Source organism: Rattus norvegicus, chromosome 6, assembly GCF_036323735.1.
Source record: "Rattus norvegicus strain BN/NHsdMcwi chromosome 6, GRCr8, whole genome shotgun sequence".
NCBI classification, from domain to species: Eukaryota; Metazoa; Chordata; class Mammalia; order Rodentia; family Muridae; genus Rattus; species Rattus norvegicus.
This window is the reverse complement of record NC_086024.1, coordinates 132,677,050-132,698,204: the sequence shown is the minus strand read 5'-3', so window position 1 is coordinate 132,698,204 and position 21,155 is coordinate 132,677,050. Positions and strand designations below refer to the sequence as shown.

Here is a 21,155-nt window from a genome sequence, read left to right as displayed (position 1 = left end):
TCAAGCCAACGCACATTTTGTTTTATTTCATATTACATTTTACTTTCTTATTTTTTGATTCGGAATCTCGGGCCTCCCAGGCTGACCTTGGGCTGGTTGTGGGCCTGAGGGTCACCCGGACACCTGATACTTCTGCCTCTGCTTCCCAGCAATGCATCTTTGAAAAGGAAACAACGGAAAACTTCCACACACCCCCAGCAACTGTCCTGTCAAGCAGGGGTTTGCTAGTGGGCTTAGAGTCCCAACCCTCCCCTCTTAAATAGAAGGGAAGCCGTTCTCTAGGATGCAAGCTATCTTTGTTGTATTCACTCGAAAGCATGTGTGTGGCTGTTTCTAAAACGACGGAACAACAGATGAGCTCTTCCGTTTGCTTTCCCAGCTCTGGAAGGCACAACTGAAGCAAGGTGTCGGCTGGCTGGCTGGCTTTTCTTTCTCTTTCTTCCTTTTTTTTTTTTTTTTTTTTTTTTTGATGAGCGCCCCCTCCCAGTGTTCTCATTAGCTGCGCCTTTTCGCCTTTCGGGAGGGATGCTAGCCTGACTGACTCATGCTCCTTCCTTCCCAAGGCCTCCTTCCCCCTCACTTCCCTTGTAGTACATCACAGCACAGATAGGAGTTTTCACAGCCTGGGCCTTGGGGGTGGGGGCAGCTCTCGATTGAATCAAACTTGTCTACAACTGGAGCTTAACGTGTCCTGAAACTTCCTCCTTCTCATACTGCTTAAGGATAGAAACTAATTAATCCTCACAGCCTCATCAAACCTCCTTGGGAAGGTGATCCTCACGGTTACCTCCATCCCCGGTCCTCCCCGCCATCACCAGGCACCTCCTTGTCGCCCTGGTTCTCAGCCACAGCCCTGACAGCCGGAGCTGGAACTGAAAATCCCCTTCCGAATCCTGGTGCTTTCCTCGAATGAACCATCTTCTGAATCCCCGCACACCCTTGCCTCTGCTCTAAATAGGGCTGGTTGCTTGTCACCAGACCACTGAACCCAGGCTCCGGTATGGGTGCCATGTGCCAGTATGTCTGAAGTAGAAATGTCACCACCTTCAGGGAAATGACCCCTTCTGCGTTTTTAAGTCACAACAGACACACTGAGACCCAGAAGAGCAGCAGCAGCAGCAGCAGAGAGAAAGAGAGAGAGAGAGAGAGAGAGAGAGAGATCCTGAGCATGACACACATGTGTAGAGGTAGCTATTCCTCCCCACTCTGACCCCTGTCTGTGAGAGATGAGAGTGCAAGCTTGGTGATACTCTCTCCCAACTGGGTGATGGCTTCCTTACCCAATTTGAATTGATGACTCAACTAAAGAATTAAAATTAGCCAAGCAGCAAGAAAATTCCAAACGAGGCGACAGAGCTGTAGAAATAGTTCCAGATCCCTTAGTACTGAGCCACTCAGGGTCACTTCAGATCACAGGGGCAGAGTTAGGAGCATTTCAGTGTGGACGCACATATAGGGTGATGGGCATGTCTTGGTTTTGGTTTTTAATATTTTTAAAGGAAAATAAGGCACGAATCGGGATCCGTGAAACTGGTCTAGGTCTTCTAGGCTGCAGACTTAAAGAAAGCAGGCAGGGTTACCTCTGTCCCACTCCCCCGCCCCCAAGCCCATTCCAGTCTACTTCAAGTAATTAAATGATTGTTAAAATTCTCTAGGGTACGAAGCCCAAATATTTCTTTTTGGGGGGGGGGTTGGAGGGGAAAAAGAGGAAAGAAAAGACGTAATGACTCATGTTTAACAAAAGCCTGGATCTTAATTTCAACAAGAACAGACTGAAGAAAGGTGAGAGGCAAGCTTTGGGGTCCTGCTTAGCCTTTAGGTGCTAAGGCCTAAACCCTCTGTTATCCCTGTTATCCAGAAAAACCTTCCCTTCAACAAGGAAGTACATGCAATTCTAGAAGGCGTTCAGGGACACCTACCAGGACTCTCCTGACCACTAAGGAGTCTGGATTTGATCTCTGGAGCTTTTAAACCAGAGCGGGGGAGATGGTTCAGCCAGCAGAGGCCTTTGCAGAGAAGCCTGAGGACCGGACTTGGATCTCTGGGGCCCCACACACAGGCAGAGGGAGAGAGCTGAGTTCATGATCCACACACACGTCTTAAATATGATAATTAATTAGAAAATATTTCAAACCACGAGGAAGAAAGCCATCAAGACCATCTTGGGCGCCTTCTTAATGTGTATAGGACTTGCTTGAGGTTTCTGTTCTCAAAAAGAGGAGGTGCGGATGCTCTGATCATAGCGTTCACTGAATTTTCCGAGCCTTCACAGTCAATAAGGTTTGGAGCCTGGAAGAAGAGAAAGCAGCAGGCAGAGTTTACTTCTGAGTTTGCTCCACACTTGTGAAAATGACAAGATTCGCCTTCTCTTTGCACAGTTTTTTTTTTCTTTTTTTTTCTTTTTTTTTTTTAAAGCACCAGAGATGAAACCCAAAAGTAATTTGGTAAGCTGTGTTGTTGGGACTTCAGGCAGCTCCAAAGTTATCTGTCTACACTGCAGAGAGAGGATCCTTGTTATGGAGAGAATAACAAAAACAAGTGGGGGGTTGGGGATTTGGCTCAGTGGTAGAGCGCTTGCCTAGCAAGCGCAAGGCCCTGGGTTCGGTCCCCAGCTCCGAAAAAAAAGAAAGAAAGAAAGAAAAAAAAAAAAAAACAAGTGGAATGTCGGGTTTTTTCCTGCAAGGACTCCAGGGCTTCCCCCTCCACCCCCACGCTTATCTAGAGCCAACCAAATTTTCCTAAAGACATCAGATAAAATGTAGCAGCTCAGAAGGCAAAGACAACATGACAGACTCTTCCATAGGTCCCAGCCTGCGCCTAAGGATAGAAAGTCCTTCAAGGAATTTTAAGCACAAAGCCTGACGAGGGCCTGCTCAGTCTGCCCTCACCGTGGGTGTCGCGCAAAGCCCATGCGGGGATTTAGGACCCCACACAAGCTGATAAAAATGCACTTTGATTCGGTGAAGCGAATTTTAATTTCTGAATGATTTCTCTGTAAAGGACGACTCTCCTATCCTTAAAGGGATGCAGGCTGCGGGGATTCACCCTGGGAAGGCAGTGTGAAACCCGGGAAGAAATAGTGAAGTGTTGTGACATTCATATTCATTCTCTCTCTCTCTCTCTCTCTCTCTCTCTCTCTCTCTCTCTCTCTCTCTCTCTCTCTCTCTCTCTCTCTCATTTCTATCTGATTATGGACTGAGCCAAGAGCACACAGTAGGCTCTAGCAGGTGCAGGAGAAATGATACTACGGTTTTTATGATGCAAGGGGTTCAGGCCCACGTTTCTACCTTCACTCTTTTGGGTAGCCACCTGCATAACACACACACACACACACACACACACACACACACACACACACACACACACACAGAGGCACACACGCGAACTTTATTCTAAACAAGGCTGTCTGAGGGTATCTTGGACACACCTGCCTGGCCCGAGGTCCGAGAGAGCAAAGGCTTGTAGTGATTTCCAGCCCAGTACCACAGAGAGCAGAGAGAGCCAGAGCTGGTCCCCTGGAGCCAGCAGCCTAAGTAAGGCAGGGTCGAGCAAGAGGTCAAGGTCGGCCGAAAGGCAGCTATTGATCTGGTTGGGAACGCGAGACACGGAGCGCCGCAAGACTAAAGGGGGAGCTGTGAGACCAGACATTAACAGCTTTCAGCGCAAACCATGCCGTGCCAGACGGGCAGAGGGAAAAGGAGGAGACTGGAGTGGCAGCTGGGATCGCTCGCTGCCTGCGCCCGCCCGGGCGCCTCTTGGGAGTGGAGGAGGCGCAGGCCGGGCAGGGCGGCCTCTTGCTGGCGGCCTCGAGGTGGAGAGCGCCCCGGCGACCGCGACAGCTCCGGCCTTGCACCGGCCATCATCGCGCGCGCCTTCCCACCTTCAGGGTAGCGCGCGGTTCGGGGAGGACCTGCTAGGGTCAGTCCGGACTGCAACGCCACTTCCCGCTGCCCTGTCCTTGGTCCCACCCGTGCTCAAACAGGCAGCTGACTCTGGGGCCCCTAAGCTCCCTGTTTTCAGAGAGAGAGAGAGAGAGAGAGAGAGAGAGAGAGAGAGAGAGAGAGAGAGAGAGAGAGAGAGAGAGAGAGAGAGAGAGAGAGAGCGCTCCTCTTCCTCCTCCCTCACCCCGGGCCTCTGACTCGCTCCCCGTTCCTTGTAGCTATCTCCCCCAGAAGGTGAGGGCCACGTGTTTGAATTTCGCGCCCATGGTGGCAGGCTGTCCCGGGCAGGGTGCAGCGTTTTAAGTGCAGACTTGCCCCTGATGTGCTGTGTGTTTTTGGGCAAAGTCATATCCCTCTCTGGCCTTCCCATCTGCGAGTCTACGAGACAGAAGGCTAGATGATCTTTCAAATTGTAGCGGGGGTGTGCGGATAAGGCCAGTTAATGGGTTTCTTGGGAGGTTTATTAAAAGGTGAGTGTGGGCTATATTTTTTTTCCTACTCCGGCCACTTTCTTGGAATTTTTATTTTTCCTGTGAGGCGGGCTGGGTTGAGAGGAGACGCTTTCAGACTTAGCACCACGTGTAGGGATGCCTATGTGTGTGTGGTGGTGGTGGGCAGCTGCACGCGGCCTGCCCGGCCTACGGAAGGAGGTGTAAGCCCGCCCCCGCCCAGCATCCTCACAGCTCAGCCTTGCCTCGGTCTGTGGACCCTGCAGTCCCTGAGCGCTGGAAACTGCAAACCAGGGCACAACGTAGAGTGATTGTTTTGGGTGAAGTGGGAAGGGAAGACAGATCCTTCTGTCCTTGCTCCTAACACTGCGCCGCTTCCTTGGTGCCACGGCCCCACCCATGGCTTTCGGGATGAACAAAAAGCCCAGGTGCCCCCTGAGGAACAGGCCCCGGGAGAGGCAGCTCGCCTGGAGGCCTTGCAGCCTCACCAATCCCTGGGCTGAAGCCCGGCCGCCAGGCCTGGGGCGGGGTGGCGGGGTGAGGGTGGTGCAGCCAGGCTCACCGCAAAGCTCAGCCCCAGCCAGGCCCCGACCCGCCCTGGCCGCCGGGGAAGGGCGAGGGGTCCAGCTTACTGGCGCGCCCAGCGCGGGAGGCCAGGTTATCCAGTAGACCCAGCTGGTCTCCTGGAGGAGAGCGCCGGGAGGGGGCGGTGCATTCGGGACTGCAGCCTGGCCTTGTCCCCGGGCCACGGGCAGGCCCCCACAACTCCCCTTGTCCTCGCCGGCTGGAGATCAAACGGTTGACAAGGCGGCTCTGTCCTTCCCGGTCGGACAAGCAATTTCAAGTCCGATCCCGGGCGGTGGAGGAGGGGGACGACTTCCAGGTTGCAGAGATTTCACGGAGGGAATTGGGGGGCGCCTCTCTGAGGCACCCTCCTTTCCGACCGCTGGCCACGCCCACTTCTGGGTCCGAGAGTCCCAGACTTCTACGTGGAGTGACCCCCACCCCGTCCCTCTAGCGCGTGCTTCCCAAGGAGACTAGGGGGTGGGGGCGGGGCAACGCTTGACCCCCCTAGGAGTTAATGGGGCCCAGAAAGGCGAAGAACCCTTCTGGAATGGAATTCAAACAAAACGCAACCCCCCCCAACTGTGCCCCCTTAGTATATTTTATTTTGTTATTTAAGACAACCAACCGCCCCCCCCTCCGGTTTATATGGAGACACTTTTTGGAAGTTTCTATAAAATACCCCCCTTCCCAAATAAGTAAAACCAACTGTAACTACTTTTCCAGGGAGTGAAGTAAAACAATTGTATCTGTCGCCTCAGTCTCCCCCCCCCCCCCGATTTCCAGCCCTCCTTCTTGAGTGGGTGGGTTTAGACTTACTTGGACTCAGTGTACCTCAGTTACTCACACAGCACTCCGCCCCCTTTCTCAGGGAGTCCGGCTCCCGGGGGAGGAAGAGTGAGTGGGGACAAGATTTTATTTTATTTACTCCCCCCCACCCCCACTTTTGCGAAGCCGGTGCTCGGTGATAAGACCAGCTCACAAAAACAGTAGTTTGCACGTGTGGCCGGCCTGGGTTGCGGGTGTGCGCACTGGCGAGTGTGTGTGAGTGCGCGCGCGCGTGTCTCGGTGTGTGCTTTCTTGTTCTCTTACAGGGTACAATGTTAAAAAGCCACCGCTAGTCGCCCCCAGTGCTCCGACTCTCTGGGTCTTTTTGTCTCTAGAGCAGATTAAACGTCACGTCCGCACTTGAACTTGAATTTTATCCCATTGTACAGAGGCAGCCCCAGCCACAGAGAGACCGAGAGCTCCCGGAGAACCCGGACTCCGCCATCTTCACGTTGCAATCTATAGCTCCCGTCCACGCCCGCACCGACCCGGGCGCATTGGGCGAGCCGCCCCGCAGTCCCGCTCCCCCTGGGCCGGCGGCGCCGGGCAGCGCTGGGGAGCGCACGCGGGGACCCGCAGCCCCTCCGGCCGGCGCCAGCCTGCCAGGTGACCCGGGAAGGAGCCGCTCCCGGAGTCCCCCAGAGCCTCGGAGGGGTCAGCCTCCGAGAAAGAAAAAAAGCAGGCAGCGCGCAGAAAACCCAGAAAGAACCGAACCAAGGCAGTTTTTCATTGCTTTCGGGTTTTTTGAGGGGGCGGGGTGAGGGGGTACGAGACAAGTCCCCAAGTTTTCTTTGCCTTTTTTTTTTTTTTTGCTTTTTTGAAATTTGTTTGCATTTTTCCTCCCCCCTCCCCTTGGGTGGAAGTGCGCGTTCCACCTACCAGACCCCGAAAGAAAAGTGTCAGAGGCCGGTGCAAAACCCGGCGTAACTTCAAGAAGACATTTACAAGTCTAAGAGGCCAAGCACTTTGAAGAAGTGTGAGAGATATTTTTCCTCCAAAAGAATATATTTTTAAAGAAACCGGCCAGCCCGCGGCGAGCAACAGCAGCTTTATAATTTATTTTAGCCTTTCTCTATTTTAGAGCAAGCCATCTTCCTGGCTTTTTCTTTTTTCTTTTTGCAAAAACAAAAACAAAAACACAGCCCAGAAGAAAAAGCAAAATAAAGACGAAGAAGAAGAAGAAGAGGAGGAAGAGAGGAAGGGCAGAGGCACCAACCCGGGCGGAGGAGGAGGCGCGGCGGCGGCGGCGGCGGCTCAGACCCCCTCCCCGGCCCGCATCTGTGCAGCTTTCCGGGCGATGCCAGAATAGATGCCGGGGCAATGTCCCGCCGCAAACAGGGCAACCCGCAGCACTTGTCCCAGAGGGAACTCATCACGCGTAAGTGTCCGCCGCACGCGCGAGGGGCCGGCGGCTGGGGCTCCGGGCGCCCGGGGCTGGGGACACCAAACCGGGCTCAGAGGCCGAGCGTGGGGCTCTGGGAAAGTTTCTCTGCAGCCGGGGGCAGCCGCCGCGGGCTCCGGGCCGGGGAGGGGGTGCGCGGGCTTGCAGGCGGCTGTGCGCGCCGAGCCCGGCTGGACGCTCGGCCCTCCAAGCGGCGTGTGTGGCGGCGGCGGCGCTGGTGGCGGGGTTTGGAGAGGAGGGGGAGGGGGCCGGGGAGCGGAGGGGGAGGGGGAACCGGGAAAAGTTGGCGAGCGCGTGGGTCCGCGCTCGGAGAAGCGGGCGGACGGAGCCCCGAGTGAGCCCTGGACCCGAGGACCCGCAGGGTAAAGGGGTAGCCGCGGGCTTCGGGTTCCCGGTCGCTGCGCCCCGCCAGGCAGGGCGCCGACCGCGCCGCTGCTAGGATTCCGAAGCCGCCGTCCCCTCCCCTCCTCTCGCTATTTGCAAAAGAATCCAGCTGCGCAGCTGTTTGCTGGGCTGGAGCACCCCCTCCTCATTTCCCCACCTCCGTCTCCTGGGACGGTCTTGTCTTCTTTCCCCCCCAACTCAAAAAAAAAAAAAAGGTGTGGGGGGAGGTTTTGGGTTGGTGAAAAAAAATCCCCGCCACGAGTTAAAAAAAAGAGTCATGAGTGGGAAAAGAGGGATGCTCTTGTAACAGTAAAAATGAAGAGGAGAAAAAAAAAAGGAAGGGGAGAAAATACCTATCATCCTCTTATCCATCTCTCTATCTCTGTATCTTTCATCTTCCCCATCTAAATAAACAAGGCAGGTCGCAGTGCAAATCCGCCGGATTTCAAGCAAGTGGCGGGGCTGGCAAAGTCAGGCAGCAGGGCAGACACTCAGCGGCTTCCAACGCCCCAGCTGGGTTCGTTTAGAAAAGAAAACGCCAGCGCGAGCCGCGCAGGTACACAGTTCTCCCGGAACCCGCCGGGTCCCGGCGCTGCCACCAGCGAGGTCGGCTTGCAGAGCTCTGGGACGCCCTGGCCGCAGCCAGCGCGAGTCTCTCCCCGCGGGTTTTTTTTTTTTCTCTTTTGGTTGCGGTTGCTTTTTATTTATTATTTTTTTTATTGCAATAGAAATAAAATTTCCTCTGGGTGCCATCGAGACCTCAGGCAGGTTGTAATCTTGCAATTCTTCGCTCACCTCACTGCGTTGGGGCCGGGCTCCCCGCGCTGGAGCTGGAGAAGCCTGTGAATGACGGGCCGCCGCTGAGGACTGACTGCCCTGCAGTCGAGAGCCGAATATTTATGTTATATTTTAAAGAATTTAAATAAATAAATAAATATATAAAGGGGCTCTCCCCTCCCCTCCAACCCAGCACAGGAGCCATCTGCTCGAAGCTATTGCTGTTCCCATCTCTCCTTTGTTACCGCAGACACGTTAGTAAGAATTCGTGCGTTTATTATTATTATTATTATTATTATTATTATTATTATTATTATCTCGGGGGGCATATATATTAAAGTGAGGTTCTTGGGAGAGGGATGTCTCTTACGGGTAGAAGGGAAGGGAAGTTTCCTTTATTTTTTTCAATGTTGTAATGTCAAAGGAGACTTGCTGGTTGCATTTAAAACAAAATGTTTTGCAGCCAAATTTGAGCCTGGTCTCATCAAGATCCTTTTGACCACTTGACATTTATTTTCTTCCTTTAGCATGCTGCAGCCATGGGTTATTTTACAGTCCACTTCCTACCTTTAGGTGAAGTGGTTGTTAAAACATCCACACTTCCAGACCCTAATTTGTCCAAGAGGCAGTTTGCTGCCACCCCCATCCCCTGTATAATTGCAAGAATTGTTTTTGAGGGGGGGGGTCTGTGGGAAGGGGAGAAGCTGGTAGCCCCTGACACTGGGTCATTTGCAGTATTAGGGGAAAGGCAGATAGATTTGCTGTCCTTCTCTGGGCATCCCTGGGACATCCTGAGCAAGCTCTGACCAGAGGGACCGGTGGCAGCTGGGCCTGGGGGTGAGGGGTGCTTCATGTGACATCCTTCCATGCATTTGGTTCTCTGTCTCACCCTTGCTCTGAGCAGCTGGGAAAAGCCAGCTGATGCTTCTGCAGAGGCAGAGAAGGCAAGAGTGCTGGAGAGAAAAGGGGGCAGCAGGCCAGGCTGCTGAGCAGTTCTACCTGCCTTCTGGGGACCCTGGGAGCCTGGGCATTGTTTCAGGGGGTTAAGCAGGGAGAGCGGTTCAAAAGGTGTTCAGAAAAGCAGCTGGCTTTTCTGTCCGTGCAGTATCACCCCAGAGGTAGCAAGACCGGGATGCAGGAGATACAGTGTAGCCTGGGGATTGTGACTAGTTATGAAGCATGGGATACAGGAGCTCTGATTGCAAAAGGCCTGGGCAGCCGAGCAGGTGTTGTCTCAGCCCCTACAGACACTCACTCCCATGTGAGATTTTAGATCTGAAGGAAACCATCTAAGACGTGGCCGATCGGTTTTTTTTTTTTTTTTTTTTTTTTTTTTTTTTTTTTTTTTTTTTTTTTCAGTTGGGTGGCAGCCTTGGGCCTGTGGGGCAGTAGCTTAAGGTTCTTCGGTGATGATGCAACTTCGAATCACTGATAGTCCAGGAAACCAGAAAGGCCCCAAAATAGCATCCATGATCTTGGTGTATGTGTCGGGAGTAGGGGAAGGGCTTCTTCCTAGTGTGTTAAGGTTACTGTAGGCAGGATGGGTAGGAAAAGGACTGAGGCAGCTAAGGGGGTGGGAGACAGCTGCAATAGAAGACCTGGGCTTCTGGTTTGTTTCAAAATGTTTGACCCAGATGGATGCGGCTTTTCAAACGGGAGGGCAGGCACAGACATTAGTAAAAACAAACACAAAATAGCCTGGGGGGGGGTGATGGTAGAAGGGAGGGAAGAAGCAGCCGCTGGCCAGGCAGAGGGAAGGGCCTTGTGCCAGCTATGCCAAGCAGGGTCAGGCAAAGGAAATGTATTCTGAGAGCCGTGGAAAAGCTCAAAGGTTTTCTGAAGAACCGTGGAGGCAAAATGGAGTGGTGAATTATATAGGCCCTTAATGACGCCAACTTTCCAATAAGCCACCAACAGGTTCCCAAGGAAGGATAGCGATTCTCTATATGCATTCGTGATTTTGCCCAACAGCCAGAGACCCAAGATTTGCCACAGAAGTTAGGCTGGTTGTATTAATTCCATGCTAACCTCTTCAGATTGGGTTTTGTGGTGGTTGTATGTTTTAAAGGCCGCTACGTTCACAATTGTCTGAACCCTAGGGTACAGTTATACCTCTAATGGTCCCCTTACCTTACTAAACTGCGTCTCTGACAAATTTCATAAGGCAAGGGCCCTTTATCTCTCTCTCTCTCTCTCTCTCTCTTTCCTTTTCTTTTTCTTTTTCTCTTTTTTTTTGGTAGCTGGGTAGAGGCAGTGAAGTTTGTCTGCTGTTTGCACAGAAGGGAACCCCGTGTCATTAGAAGTCTGGTTTGTCAGCCACTCGGATTCCACACGAGAATAAAAACGTGTTCGTCAAAGGTGTTATGCCAGGTTGATTTTATTCATTTGTAATTCACACCCGAGAGAAAACAGTCACGAGCCCATTTTAACAACCCCTCATATTTTTAGAGGAGATTTTTTTCTTCTCTTATTCGAAGATTTTTGTATATATAGTTGCTTCCTGTCTGGAGGGGGGAGCCCGCTATCTGCAGTGGGCCCTGGCTTTGGCGAAATTTGTCTAGTCTTCAGAATGTTTCATAACAGAAAAAAAAAAAAAAAAGGTCAGCTGTTTAGTCTTGGAGTGAATGCAGTTGCTCCTGGGGACCCGGCCTTAGAGACTTGGAGAGATTAGATGGTTAGATGCACTTTTCAGCTCACCACCAAAGGACCCAAAAGCTCTTCGTTGGCCAGAGGGAAGGTGTATTTGACAGTAGTCTCGGGTGAAATGGACCCACGTAAGATCAGTCTGCTTACAGACTCCAGCTTCCCACAGCAGCTAGGAGATCTTGAACGCCCTAGTCAGACTTGACTCTTGATAGATCTTCCCCACCTTTATGCAACCATTTTTCACCTCCCGTCTTCATCGTCTTGCACTCTCTGTTGCTTGTTGTGATAAAACACTTTCCAAAGTAAACTTTCAGTGGAATTTGATTTTGGTTAAGGGTAAAAGCCTGGTGCTCCAAGCCTCGCCTAGCGCCTCTCGTCAGCTAGGGGGCGCTCGGTGCCCGTGTCATGGCTGCGGTGCCTCGGCGGCTATGCCTGGGAACCCGCGTCCATCAGCACATCGGCCGCGGCGGCTGCAACGGCAGCCGCTGCAGTTTGTGTCGCTGCAAAATGTCTTAAGCGTGAAGTTGTAATATTGATTTTCCTGTAGAGATTTGTGCAGGACAAAAATGAGAATATAAGTTTGAGAAATCTATTTTCAAGCCATTGCTATGGATTCGTAAGCCCTTACCTGGCAGGTGGGGAGGCCTTTTTTCTGTTCCTCCGATTTCCTTTTCTTTTTAAACAATTAAAATTGTTATTCCTGAAGGAGTGTTTTTCTCCCCCTTCGTCTGTCCGTGGTCTGGACATTCTGAACACCTTGTTTTGTTGGTTAAGCATTCACTGTCCACCTAGGGAGTCTGGGAAGAGTGGTCCCCGGTTTAGAGGTGGCCCCCATCTTAGCGCATGTTCCCTGGAGGTGGGGGGGGGATCACTGTGGACTGCTGCTTAAGGGAGTCGTGGACCCAAGACAACTTGATGGATGGCAGTCCTTTCAGTTCCGATTTGATAACAGTCTCAATACGGTCTATTCCGCAGCGAGCCCACAGAACCAAGGGAGCAGGCACTCTTTCCCATACAGCACAATTCAAATAGTGCTGGTGAGTTTGTTTGCAAGCGGCCTGTGCTTGCCGGGGGTGATGCGGGGGGGGGGGCAGCGTACCTTTCACCCCAGAGAGTTACCTTCATAGATGGCACGTCACGAAGTTCTGTCTCTCCCCAAACAAGTGCTTCGGTGCTGCGTGCGTTGATTGCGGGGTTTCTAGGTCTATGATGTCTTAGCTTTCGAGTTCATGAGATCTGCAGACAGTGCAGTGAACTGGAGTGGTGTGCGTGAGTTCGGCGGATGGGCTGGAGAGCTTGCCCTGACACAGGAAAATGCTTTATTCTAACCTGAAAGAGAAATAAATTAGGTCAGACAAAAGCCTTAGCTGTCATCAGCTGGAGGAAGAGGGCCAGCCATTTATCTGATGATGTCTCTACTTCATCTAATGTTTGAGTCTGGCCAGTTGCAAGCAGGCCATGCAGGCAAACACAGGGTAACTGTGAAATGAAGAAATGTTGCACCTCTCAGTCTTGGGTCTGGGCAAACGGCTTATGGCCTACAGAGAACTGTTTGTTTGTTTGTTTATTTATTTATTTATTTTTTATTGTTGTTGTTTGTTTGCTTTGTTTGTTTTTAATTCAGTTTATAGGAACCCCCAATCATTTGCCTTGGAATTTGGGGACCTTCCCATACTGCGATTACTCACCAACACAGACATTCAATTCGTGAAAAAAAAAATTATAAGGGGTGATGGGACAGGCGGCTAGATGCTTTCCTGTGAAAACCTCTCTCTTTCACGAAGGAAGGAGTCTTTGGCTGCCCGGTTGGGCCTTTCTTTTAGCTTAAACTCTCCATGGATTTTGGTCCCCAGGTTAATGCTGGTGGTGAGAAATAAACCATTTTGGGAGGGCTGTGCCCTGCACCACATGATCATGATCAAGGTATTGATGCTAAATGAGCGTCCTGTCCTGAGGACTTCATTAGCTGTAGGGAGGGTAGCTTCTGCTTGGTCGGGAGGAGACAGAAGATGGTGGTCCTGGGTCATACAGCTGTTCCTACTGATCCTGCCTGGGGGGTGTCTTCTGTGCTCTGCCCTCGGTCAGGGAGCAGATTCCCCCAATCTCATAAATCTAGTTCCTAGGGAACTAAATACAGCCCTGTGGGATTTGTCCATGTTTCTCTTCCCCATGATGCCTGTAGTTTGTGGACTGCCGTCCTTGAGTGCTTGGTTTTCCCAGGATGTGCCTAAAAATGGCCTGAAGGAAGCTGTCAGGTGGACATAGCCCCTCTCAGGAGCTTGTGAGAGAGACGAGCACAGCAGCCAGCCTCTTGTTTATTGAGCAGGGCTGTGTTCAGGGGACTCTGGATTTTGACATATGCACGTCTTTTGTGTAGTTGCTGAAATTTCTCGTTCCTCTCTCTCTCTCTCTTTCTCTCTCTCTCTCTCTCTCTCTCTCTCCCCCCCCTCTCTCCCTCTCTCTCTCTCTCTCTCTCTCTCTGTGGCAGCTGATAATTTGCTTGGGTGTGGAATTAGCCAGCTCCGAGCTATTTACTGCAGCAAAATGCCAGGCCACACAAAATTAAGTAACTTCAAAGTAAAAAAGAGGGCAAAAAAAAAAAAATCCTCTGTTTTGCTATAACTTTTTACGACCTTGTTCTACTGAATTGCTAAACTACAAATACATTTGTGAACCGCTTTAAGGGGCCTTCTAGAACAGCGTGCAGAGAGACTCTAGGAAGCCGAGTGCCAGGATTCCCTCCATTAAGAAGTGCTCAGACACAGGCTCTGCTACAAATGAGAGAGGACCAAGTTGGAGTCCTATTTAAATTTCCTGGAGAGGATATGTGGGAAGAACCCTTGTGGGCTTCTTGCCGTCTCTGAGTATCCGGATGCCCCTGGAGATAGCCTATGCACCCATGGAAACTCTCCCCCTGTATCTTTGAGAACCCAAAATGTTAAACAAAACAAATGCTCTCATTTGGCCACAGAGAACGCTCTTCTGTCAGGCCATTGCCAGCCCCACCGTGGCTCTGAAGATGGGAAGCATTTGCACTTTCATGGGGAAATGTGTTTAGAAGGTCTTCTGCCTTTGATGGGGTCCCCCTCCCCCCTTTAAAGGCAGCTGTTATCAAAGCGTAAGTGGAGTCATTCTCATCTGTCCTGGGTGTAGATTTTCAGCTTTTGGTATGGTGAGGGTCAATGGAAATACCTGAGTATAAATTACCTTTTCCCTTCCTTAGTCGCTTAGTTTTGAGGGGATCTGGCCTCCTGAACCGTGTTTTTGTGCAGTGGGAGAGAGAGGTTTGGACTAATTAATCCTGCAGAGCATTTTAGGCGATGTTGAGAGGCAGTTCTTAATCAGTCTGACTTCCCCCAAGGTGAAGCTGTTACAGGACAAGCTGTGCAGATGGGGGTCCCCAGCCCCCATCACTGAATTTTCCTACCTAGAGTCTGTCAACCAAGGCTGTATAAGTGAGGTCTGCCCTGTAGCCAGGGCCTCTTTGTGGCTCAGAAACTCCCTACTACCTTCCAGGAAGTCTGACTAGGCTCCATCATGCCCCTCCTTGATCATACCAGGTCTGATCTTGGTCAGTTCCCCAGAGGAGAAACCCACTCTCTCCTCACGTTCTGCGATGGCTGATTCCTCTTAGTCTTTATCTCACTTGTCAGAAGTGGGGGAAGTTTCAGATTGGGTATGGTGGTGCACACCTTTAATCCTAAGCACTTTGGGAGGGAGAGACAGGTGGATCTCTGAGTTCAAGGCCACCCTGGTCTACAGAGCTAGCTCCAGGGTAGCTAGGGCTACCCAGAGAGACCCTACAAACAAACAAATAAATAAACAAACGGACAAACAAAAAAGGTGAAAATTTCAATTTGAGTTGTGTGCACACATGAAGCAGGCAGGGTGGCAACCTGGTGTGTATGTGTCCCTATTCCTCCAGGGAGGTGGCTTTTGGAGGTCTTATGGGGATGCAGGGAAGTGTCACCTGGGACTTGTGGGACTTCTAAATCCACTGAGGGGCAGGGTAGAGGGAGTGGAATAGAATGCACAGGTCCTGTACTGGACCTTGTTATTTAGGTGGGGACCTAACCCTTGGCGGTCCCAGAGGGACATTCCTCTCAGCATGTGCCTCATTCTGGCTTCCATCCCCTCCTCTGTGGGCATTTCATTATTCCCTCAGTTGGAGAACTTCATAAAAACCTCTCGTCGTCACAGCGCCTTGCGTCATCTAGCCGTAGATCATTTTCTTCCCCGAGAATTGACTCTTGCTTTCTCCCACCCAGCCTTCCCCTCCCTGTGTCGGTTATTTTCCCTTGGATCTAATAAATTAAACATTGATGGGAGAATGTGCTGTGCTGTGCTCTGCCCGGCCGGCACGTGTGTAGGTGGTGTTACTGTTGCTGTGTCTCTTGGTGTCTCGGCCCCTCCTGAGTGTCCACCCAGAATAGAATGAGAGGCTCCCTTTGCAGAAGGTTGGTAAGCCCGGGCTAGCTGGCCAAGGCTCTAGCTTCCTGGGTATCCAGTGTTAAGTCCCTAGTCAGAGGAGGCAGAACTCGATGGATGCTTAGTGGGTGCTGGACACTTCTTGTAAACATCCATACGCATTGTGATGGGGGCTGTGAGGCTGGCAGCATACCTGTCCCCCCACCCACCCCCGACCCTTCCTTACTGTCTCCACATACTTTAATGACTGTGGGTCAGTCATTAAGGGTAGAGATTTGGAACTGAGCAGAAGCAAAGGGGGACAGGAGCTCATGTCTGCAGTCTGTAGCAATGTGCTTGCAGGAGTGTGTGTGTGTGTGTGTGTGTGTGTGTGTGTGTGTGTGTGTGCGTGCACACACCTAATGGCTTGAAGACAGCGGATCTCTTGGCTGGAATTCCCTGAGAGGCAGGTGCCCTACAGTTCTACAGTTGTTGATGGTCTAGGGCAGGCAGGGTCCTAGGATCTGTGTGCACATAGGGGACTTTCAGGCTACGTAAGGCCTTCTGAGCCCTGATGGAGGTTTGGTGGCTGCTTGGCTGAGCCAGTGTGAACAGCTCCTTTCCATTTCTGTCTTCTGTCCCAAATTCCTTCCCAGCGGAGCCGAGACGAGGGAAGTTTGCCTTCGGATCAAGGGTTCCCCTTCCACTTAACAGCAAATGACTATTATTACTAGTGAAGCCTGATTTCATTGCCTCTAAATGCGTGTACCAGCTGGGAGGAGGTCCAGCCTTGTAAATAAAATGTGGTTTTGTTATAAAGGAAAATCCTCTCTCTCTCTCTCTCTCTCTCTCTCTCTCTCTCTCTCTCTCTCTCTGTGTACAAATATATATATATATATATATATACATATATATATATTTGTTCACGTGTCTTAAATTTAATATTGAAAACCCTCTCCAATCCTGTGGAATCTTACATTTGAGCAAGTTGCTGCTGCCTCCGTCCATTCATTTCCTCTTAATGAGTCAAACATTTTAGCAACTGCTGTTCTTACTCGGCTCGTGGTGCATTGAGAGCAGTAATGGTGTGCAGGCTGCCTAACGCTTGGAGCTTTTCAAGGAAGCACATATCTTTCCAGGGGAATGCTTTACTTTTTAAGGCTGAGTTTGCGGGATGAGGTTGAGGTGGGGCTGGGGGTGGTTTCTAAACTTCGAGGTTGGAATGGCTGCTTTCATCTGTCTCTTCTCTCTGTGTAGCATTTGGGACTCTCTGCCCGTGTAAACAGAGGCTAAGTCCTCCAAGGTGATTCGGAGCTGGGGGATACAAGTGTCTGGGCCAGATCTATGTTTTCAGTACAGGGCAGTCGAGCAGGGTTCCCAGAGGACCAGCCTCCTTTTTCTCAGGACTTGCCAATAGGTTCTGTTCCCTTTTCTTTCTTCCGTTATAGATACAGTTCTTAGCAGGCGCACGCGTGTACACACACACACACACACACACACACACACACATACTCACTCACTCACATATGCACACACACTACATACCCAGCCCATATCCGCTGCCAGAGGAAATGAAACCACAGCCTTTGGTGTGTCTCTGAGAGCTTCTGCCCGAGCTTTCAGGCCCAGTCAGCTGCCTGGTCCATTCACTCTAACCCAGAAGTTGGGGTTCAGTAGGACTCTCCTGCCTGAATGATGGGGTGGGGGGCGACCTTGCCACCTCCCTCAGGAGAGAATCATTAGTAACAGGCCAGAGTTCAGAGACTTAGGCTGGGGGTGGGAGAGGAAACCCCACTCTTTGGCGTTAACAGGGCAAGCCTGCTGTCACAGGCAAGCATTTTGCTTTTAACATTGAAAGCAGGAGGGATGGTGGCTTTTACCTTTCTCCTGGTTTCTTTTCCTCCTAACTCCTTTAGTAGTAGAAGCCCAGATCTAAGTTCTGAGCCTGTGCTGGCACGGCCTGTCTGTCTGTCTGCCTGCCCTCCTGGAGGGCTTTGGCTACTCCAGGTTAGCTTACCTATATGGGGGAAGAACTCAGAACGGCTGTGTAATAAACAGGATTGGAAACCTTCACACCCAATGACTGGGGGTGGGGTGGGGGGCTCACAGGGCTTGCTGCATGAGGGTAGTGAAAAGACAGACTGACAGAGAGGATAGACAGACAGACATACAACCAGATATGACAGAGGAAAGAATGCTGGTTTGGAGTCTTGGTCAAAGGAGGAGTGGAGAGGGAAGGATACTGTGATTGGCTAGCAGTATATGACCTTTCCTAATGTTTATACTGGGCTGTGCTTCTTGGGAGTTAGAATGTCGCCTTGAAATTTCATGGCCTGAACCCTCCTTGCTGAGAGGATGGGACTCCTAATATGAGAACTGTCCAGGTGGGTGTGACTGAAAAAGTTAATAATAACGATAATTAGTAATAATAATATCGAAGGTGGATTCAATTAAAAGGCAAAAAGACACCCTTTTCCGTGGAGAGCAGCGTTGGGTTGGAGGTATGGGTTTATTGTTTTTAATCAGAGTCTATAAGGGCCAGCTGCACTGCCAGGCGTGCTCGAGGTGGGCACTGAAGCCGTCTGGGGTAGAGCACCTCCCCCTGCTTAGTTTGAATCCTCAATTTCAATTTCATTTTGCCACCCCCCCTTTGTTTTGCTTTTCAGTTTATTTCCTTTGTCCTTTTTTTTTTCTGACCGAACAATATTTTGACCCCCTCCTCCTCTTTATCAGTCAGTGTTCCTTTTCCGTGTGCTGGGCACAATTCATCCTTGTATTTCTAAGGGACTCTTTGCGCAGCCCTCTCCTTTGGCTCTGGAATTATGTCTGTGTAATTGGTAATTAAAGGTGCAAGCTTTTCAATATAAACAGTATTGCTCAATGTTAGATTATTAAAGGGAAAGGAGGCACCAAATAATTACCTTTTACGTCCTGACAAACGGTTTACGGGAATCCAGTCTCTCCCTCGAACCTTCAGCTCGAAGGCTGTGATTACATTTTAACCATGGCGGGGGTAGCTTTTCATAAGATAAATTGGTAAATTAATTACGTAGCATTGTCTTCGAGCTCCTTTTTAAGTAAACTCCGATTTCTTTCTCAAGTGTAGTTAATGGTTTCTGGGCGGCGTGGTGAGGACGTCACCGTTACCTGTCTGTCTTTCTTTCTCTCTCTCTTCTTTCTTTCTTTCTTTCTTTCTTTCTTTCTTTCTTTCTTTCTTCCTTTCTTTCTTTCCCCTTGCTTGTTGTTATTAATGATCTACAGACAACAGATTTAGGATTTACACACACACGCTCTCGGGGTGTTTCTGAACTGCAGTGTTTCCCCGTGCGTGTCTTCTACATTTAATTCACAGAGGGCCCTGCCTGCCTCCCGGTAACCACGGGCAGAGACTCAAGGTGTGATTCCCATTGGTGATACCTGTTCTTCTCCCTGCCCGGCTCTAGCTGCCCATTCTACATCGCCTGCGTCAGGTTCTGCATTCAGTCTTGCCCAGGGACTCACCTAGGCCCCAAGCAAGCTTCTATTGAGAGAACATGGAACGGTGACTTCACGTAGCATTGGAGATGTCACAGACTATTTTCCTTCAGTTTTTCCAGTTTGGCGCTGGCTCATTAATAACCTCACTGCCACGGAATGTCTCCCCCTTTTCCCCACCCCCTCCAGTTCCTCTGTGCCAATCACTACCCAGTCCTGATTGCTGGACAGCTTAGACATTATCTCTCTCCTCAGCGTCAGACCTGTGGCTGTCCCCAGCTCCAGTGGAGACCTGGCCACTTGTCTTCAAGGCTGACACTGAAGCATCCCAGACAGAGCGCCCAGACCTGAGGGGAACACAGAGCTCCCCTGCCCACTTGCTCTGATTTATTATGGCACTTTGCCGTGCCTTCCCAAGATCCCTCGAGGGAGTGGCTGATTTTTGAAGCATTTATTAGCTTCAAAATATTTAGGTCCCGTGCCCCCTTTCCAGAGAAAAAATAACATAAACAACAAAAGGAAGTGTAGTGACTGCTGAAGAAATCTTAAAAACTTCCAGCCCGGCGAAAGTGTGGTTTGAGAGCTGCCAAGAAGTGATTTTTTTTTTTTTTTTTTGCAGTCCGAAGAGGCCGTTTTCTTTCTCGGAATGAAAAGAAAGGATGGTGGGGAGCTATGTGCAGTGAGAATTTTACGAGGGCCTGGAGGTCTGAGCAGGAGCGCAGGGTGCCTCCAGCTTGCTTTCCCCCTCCGTGTCCCCGAGCACCTGTGCTTCTTTCTTTGGGCAGGACTGGCTTTCCAACGCCTGTCTGGGTCTCTCCAGTTTGGTGCCTGGCCAGGACTCAGGTAGAAGAATGTGAGTAGGAAGCTCATGAATGGGGAAGGCCCTGAACGTGAATGAAAGCTGCTGAAGGGAAGGCACGGCTCCAGCTGGAGTGGGGCTTGGGGCATAGCGGTTCCTTCCTCCTCAGCCAGGCCACCCGTTGGAATAACGTGGTACAGCTTAAAGAATGCTGCTAGGCTTCCCAAATCAGTGACCAGGAGTGAGAAGCTCCCTGAGTGACGCCCAGATACCCAGAAGTGCGAGAGAGAGTTGTCTCCAGCCGATGTTGCGGGCAACAGGCAGGGTGTGCGTGCGGCATGCGTGTGCACACACGTGTGTGTCGGGAGAAGTTGGCAGGGCATGTTCTAGGGAGCCCAAAATCGGTGCTGTTATGCTGACCTCATGGCTGTGGTGGCATGGTGAGCTCCAGTCCTGGGGGGATGTGGGGAGCCACAGAGGCTGGCAGCAGAGGGGCTCGTTTCTCACTGGGAAAGGGTGAAAGGAACTAACTAGTCTGTGACCACCTAAGCCCATCTTTGTCTTCTCTGCCCCTTCCCTGTCTCCTTTCTGTCTCCAGCAGAGGCTGACCATGTGGAGGCTGCTATCCTCGAGGAAGATGAGGGTCTGGAGATAGAAGAGCCTAGCAGCCTGGGGCTGATGGTGGGCGGCCCCGACCCTGACCTACTCACCTGTGGCCAGTGTCAGATGAACTTCCCGCTGGGGGACATCCTGGTTTTTATAGAGCACAAGAAGAAACAGTGTGGGGGCCTGGGCTCCTGCTACGACAAGGTACTGGACAAGGGAAGCCCTCCGCCTTCCTCTCGCTCTGAGCTCAGGAGAGTGTCTGAACCAGTGGAGATCGGGATCCAGGTCACCCCCGATGAAGATGACCATCTACTGTCACCCACGAAAGGCATCTGTCCCAAGCAGGAGAACATTGCAGGTACGATGTTTGCTTACCTGGTGGTGGCTGAAGCTACCTCCCCAGCTGGTCCCACTCCCTGACCTCGAAGTACTGATTCCCAGGAGGTCCAGAGCTTTTCAAGATGGCCTCTGGGTCACCATCTGGGGCTTCCCCTTTCTGGTGACTCTCCGGGGAAGACAGCTGAGGGAGGCCTGGCTGTTGTGTGTTGGCTACTTTGCTTTTGCTGAGGAAACTCCATCTTGTGTTTAATCCAGAAGTGGCCTGGAGCACAAGGTGGAAATTTGGAGGTTGGCTCGGTTCTCTTTTTGTTGGTGATCTCGGCCCAGTCCCTGGCACTGGAGCCAGGCTTGGTTTGGGCTCTGTTATTTCCAACCTGGAAACGGTGGTTTTCTCGTCTCTAAGATGGAGTTCAGGAGACCCCTCCCCCTCCCCTCGTATCGACTGCCGTGAGGACGCAGGTGACTCTGAGTGGGGCAGTACCTGCAAGGCACTTACGGATGGCACTATCTACCCTCCTGTCTTTGGACTCAGTTTCCCC

General features: G+C 51.2%; 1 protein-coding gene across 6 annotated transcripts in view; it reads left to right on the top strand.

Annotated features, from left to right (window-relative positions):
* The first annotated feature begins 6,081 nt into the window (after nucleotides 1-6,081).
* The window catches only part of Bcl11b (BCL11 transcription factor B), a 93,156-nt gene continuing 78,082 nt past the window's right edge, over nucleotides 6,082-21,155 (top strand). For 2 of the 6 annotated variants that reach the window (XM_063262010.1, XM_039112400.2), the window contains exons 1-2: nucleotides 6,082-7,160; nucleotides 20,273-20,635. In XM_063262010.1, the coding sequence (XP_063118080.1) occupies nucleotides 7,103-7,160; nucleotides 20,273-20,635 (421 nt within the window). In that variant the 5' untranslated portion in view covers nucleotides 6,082-7,102. Of the gene's footprint in view, nucleotides 7,161-20,269; nucleotides 20,636-21,155 lie in introns of all 6 variants that reach the window. The other 4 variants (NM_001277288.1, NM_001277287.1, XM_039112399.2 and 1 more) reach the window with 3 other exon arrangements.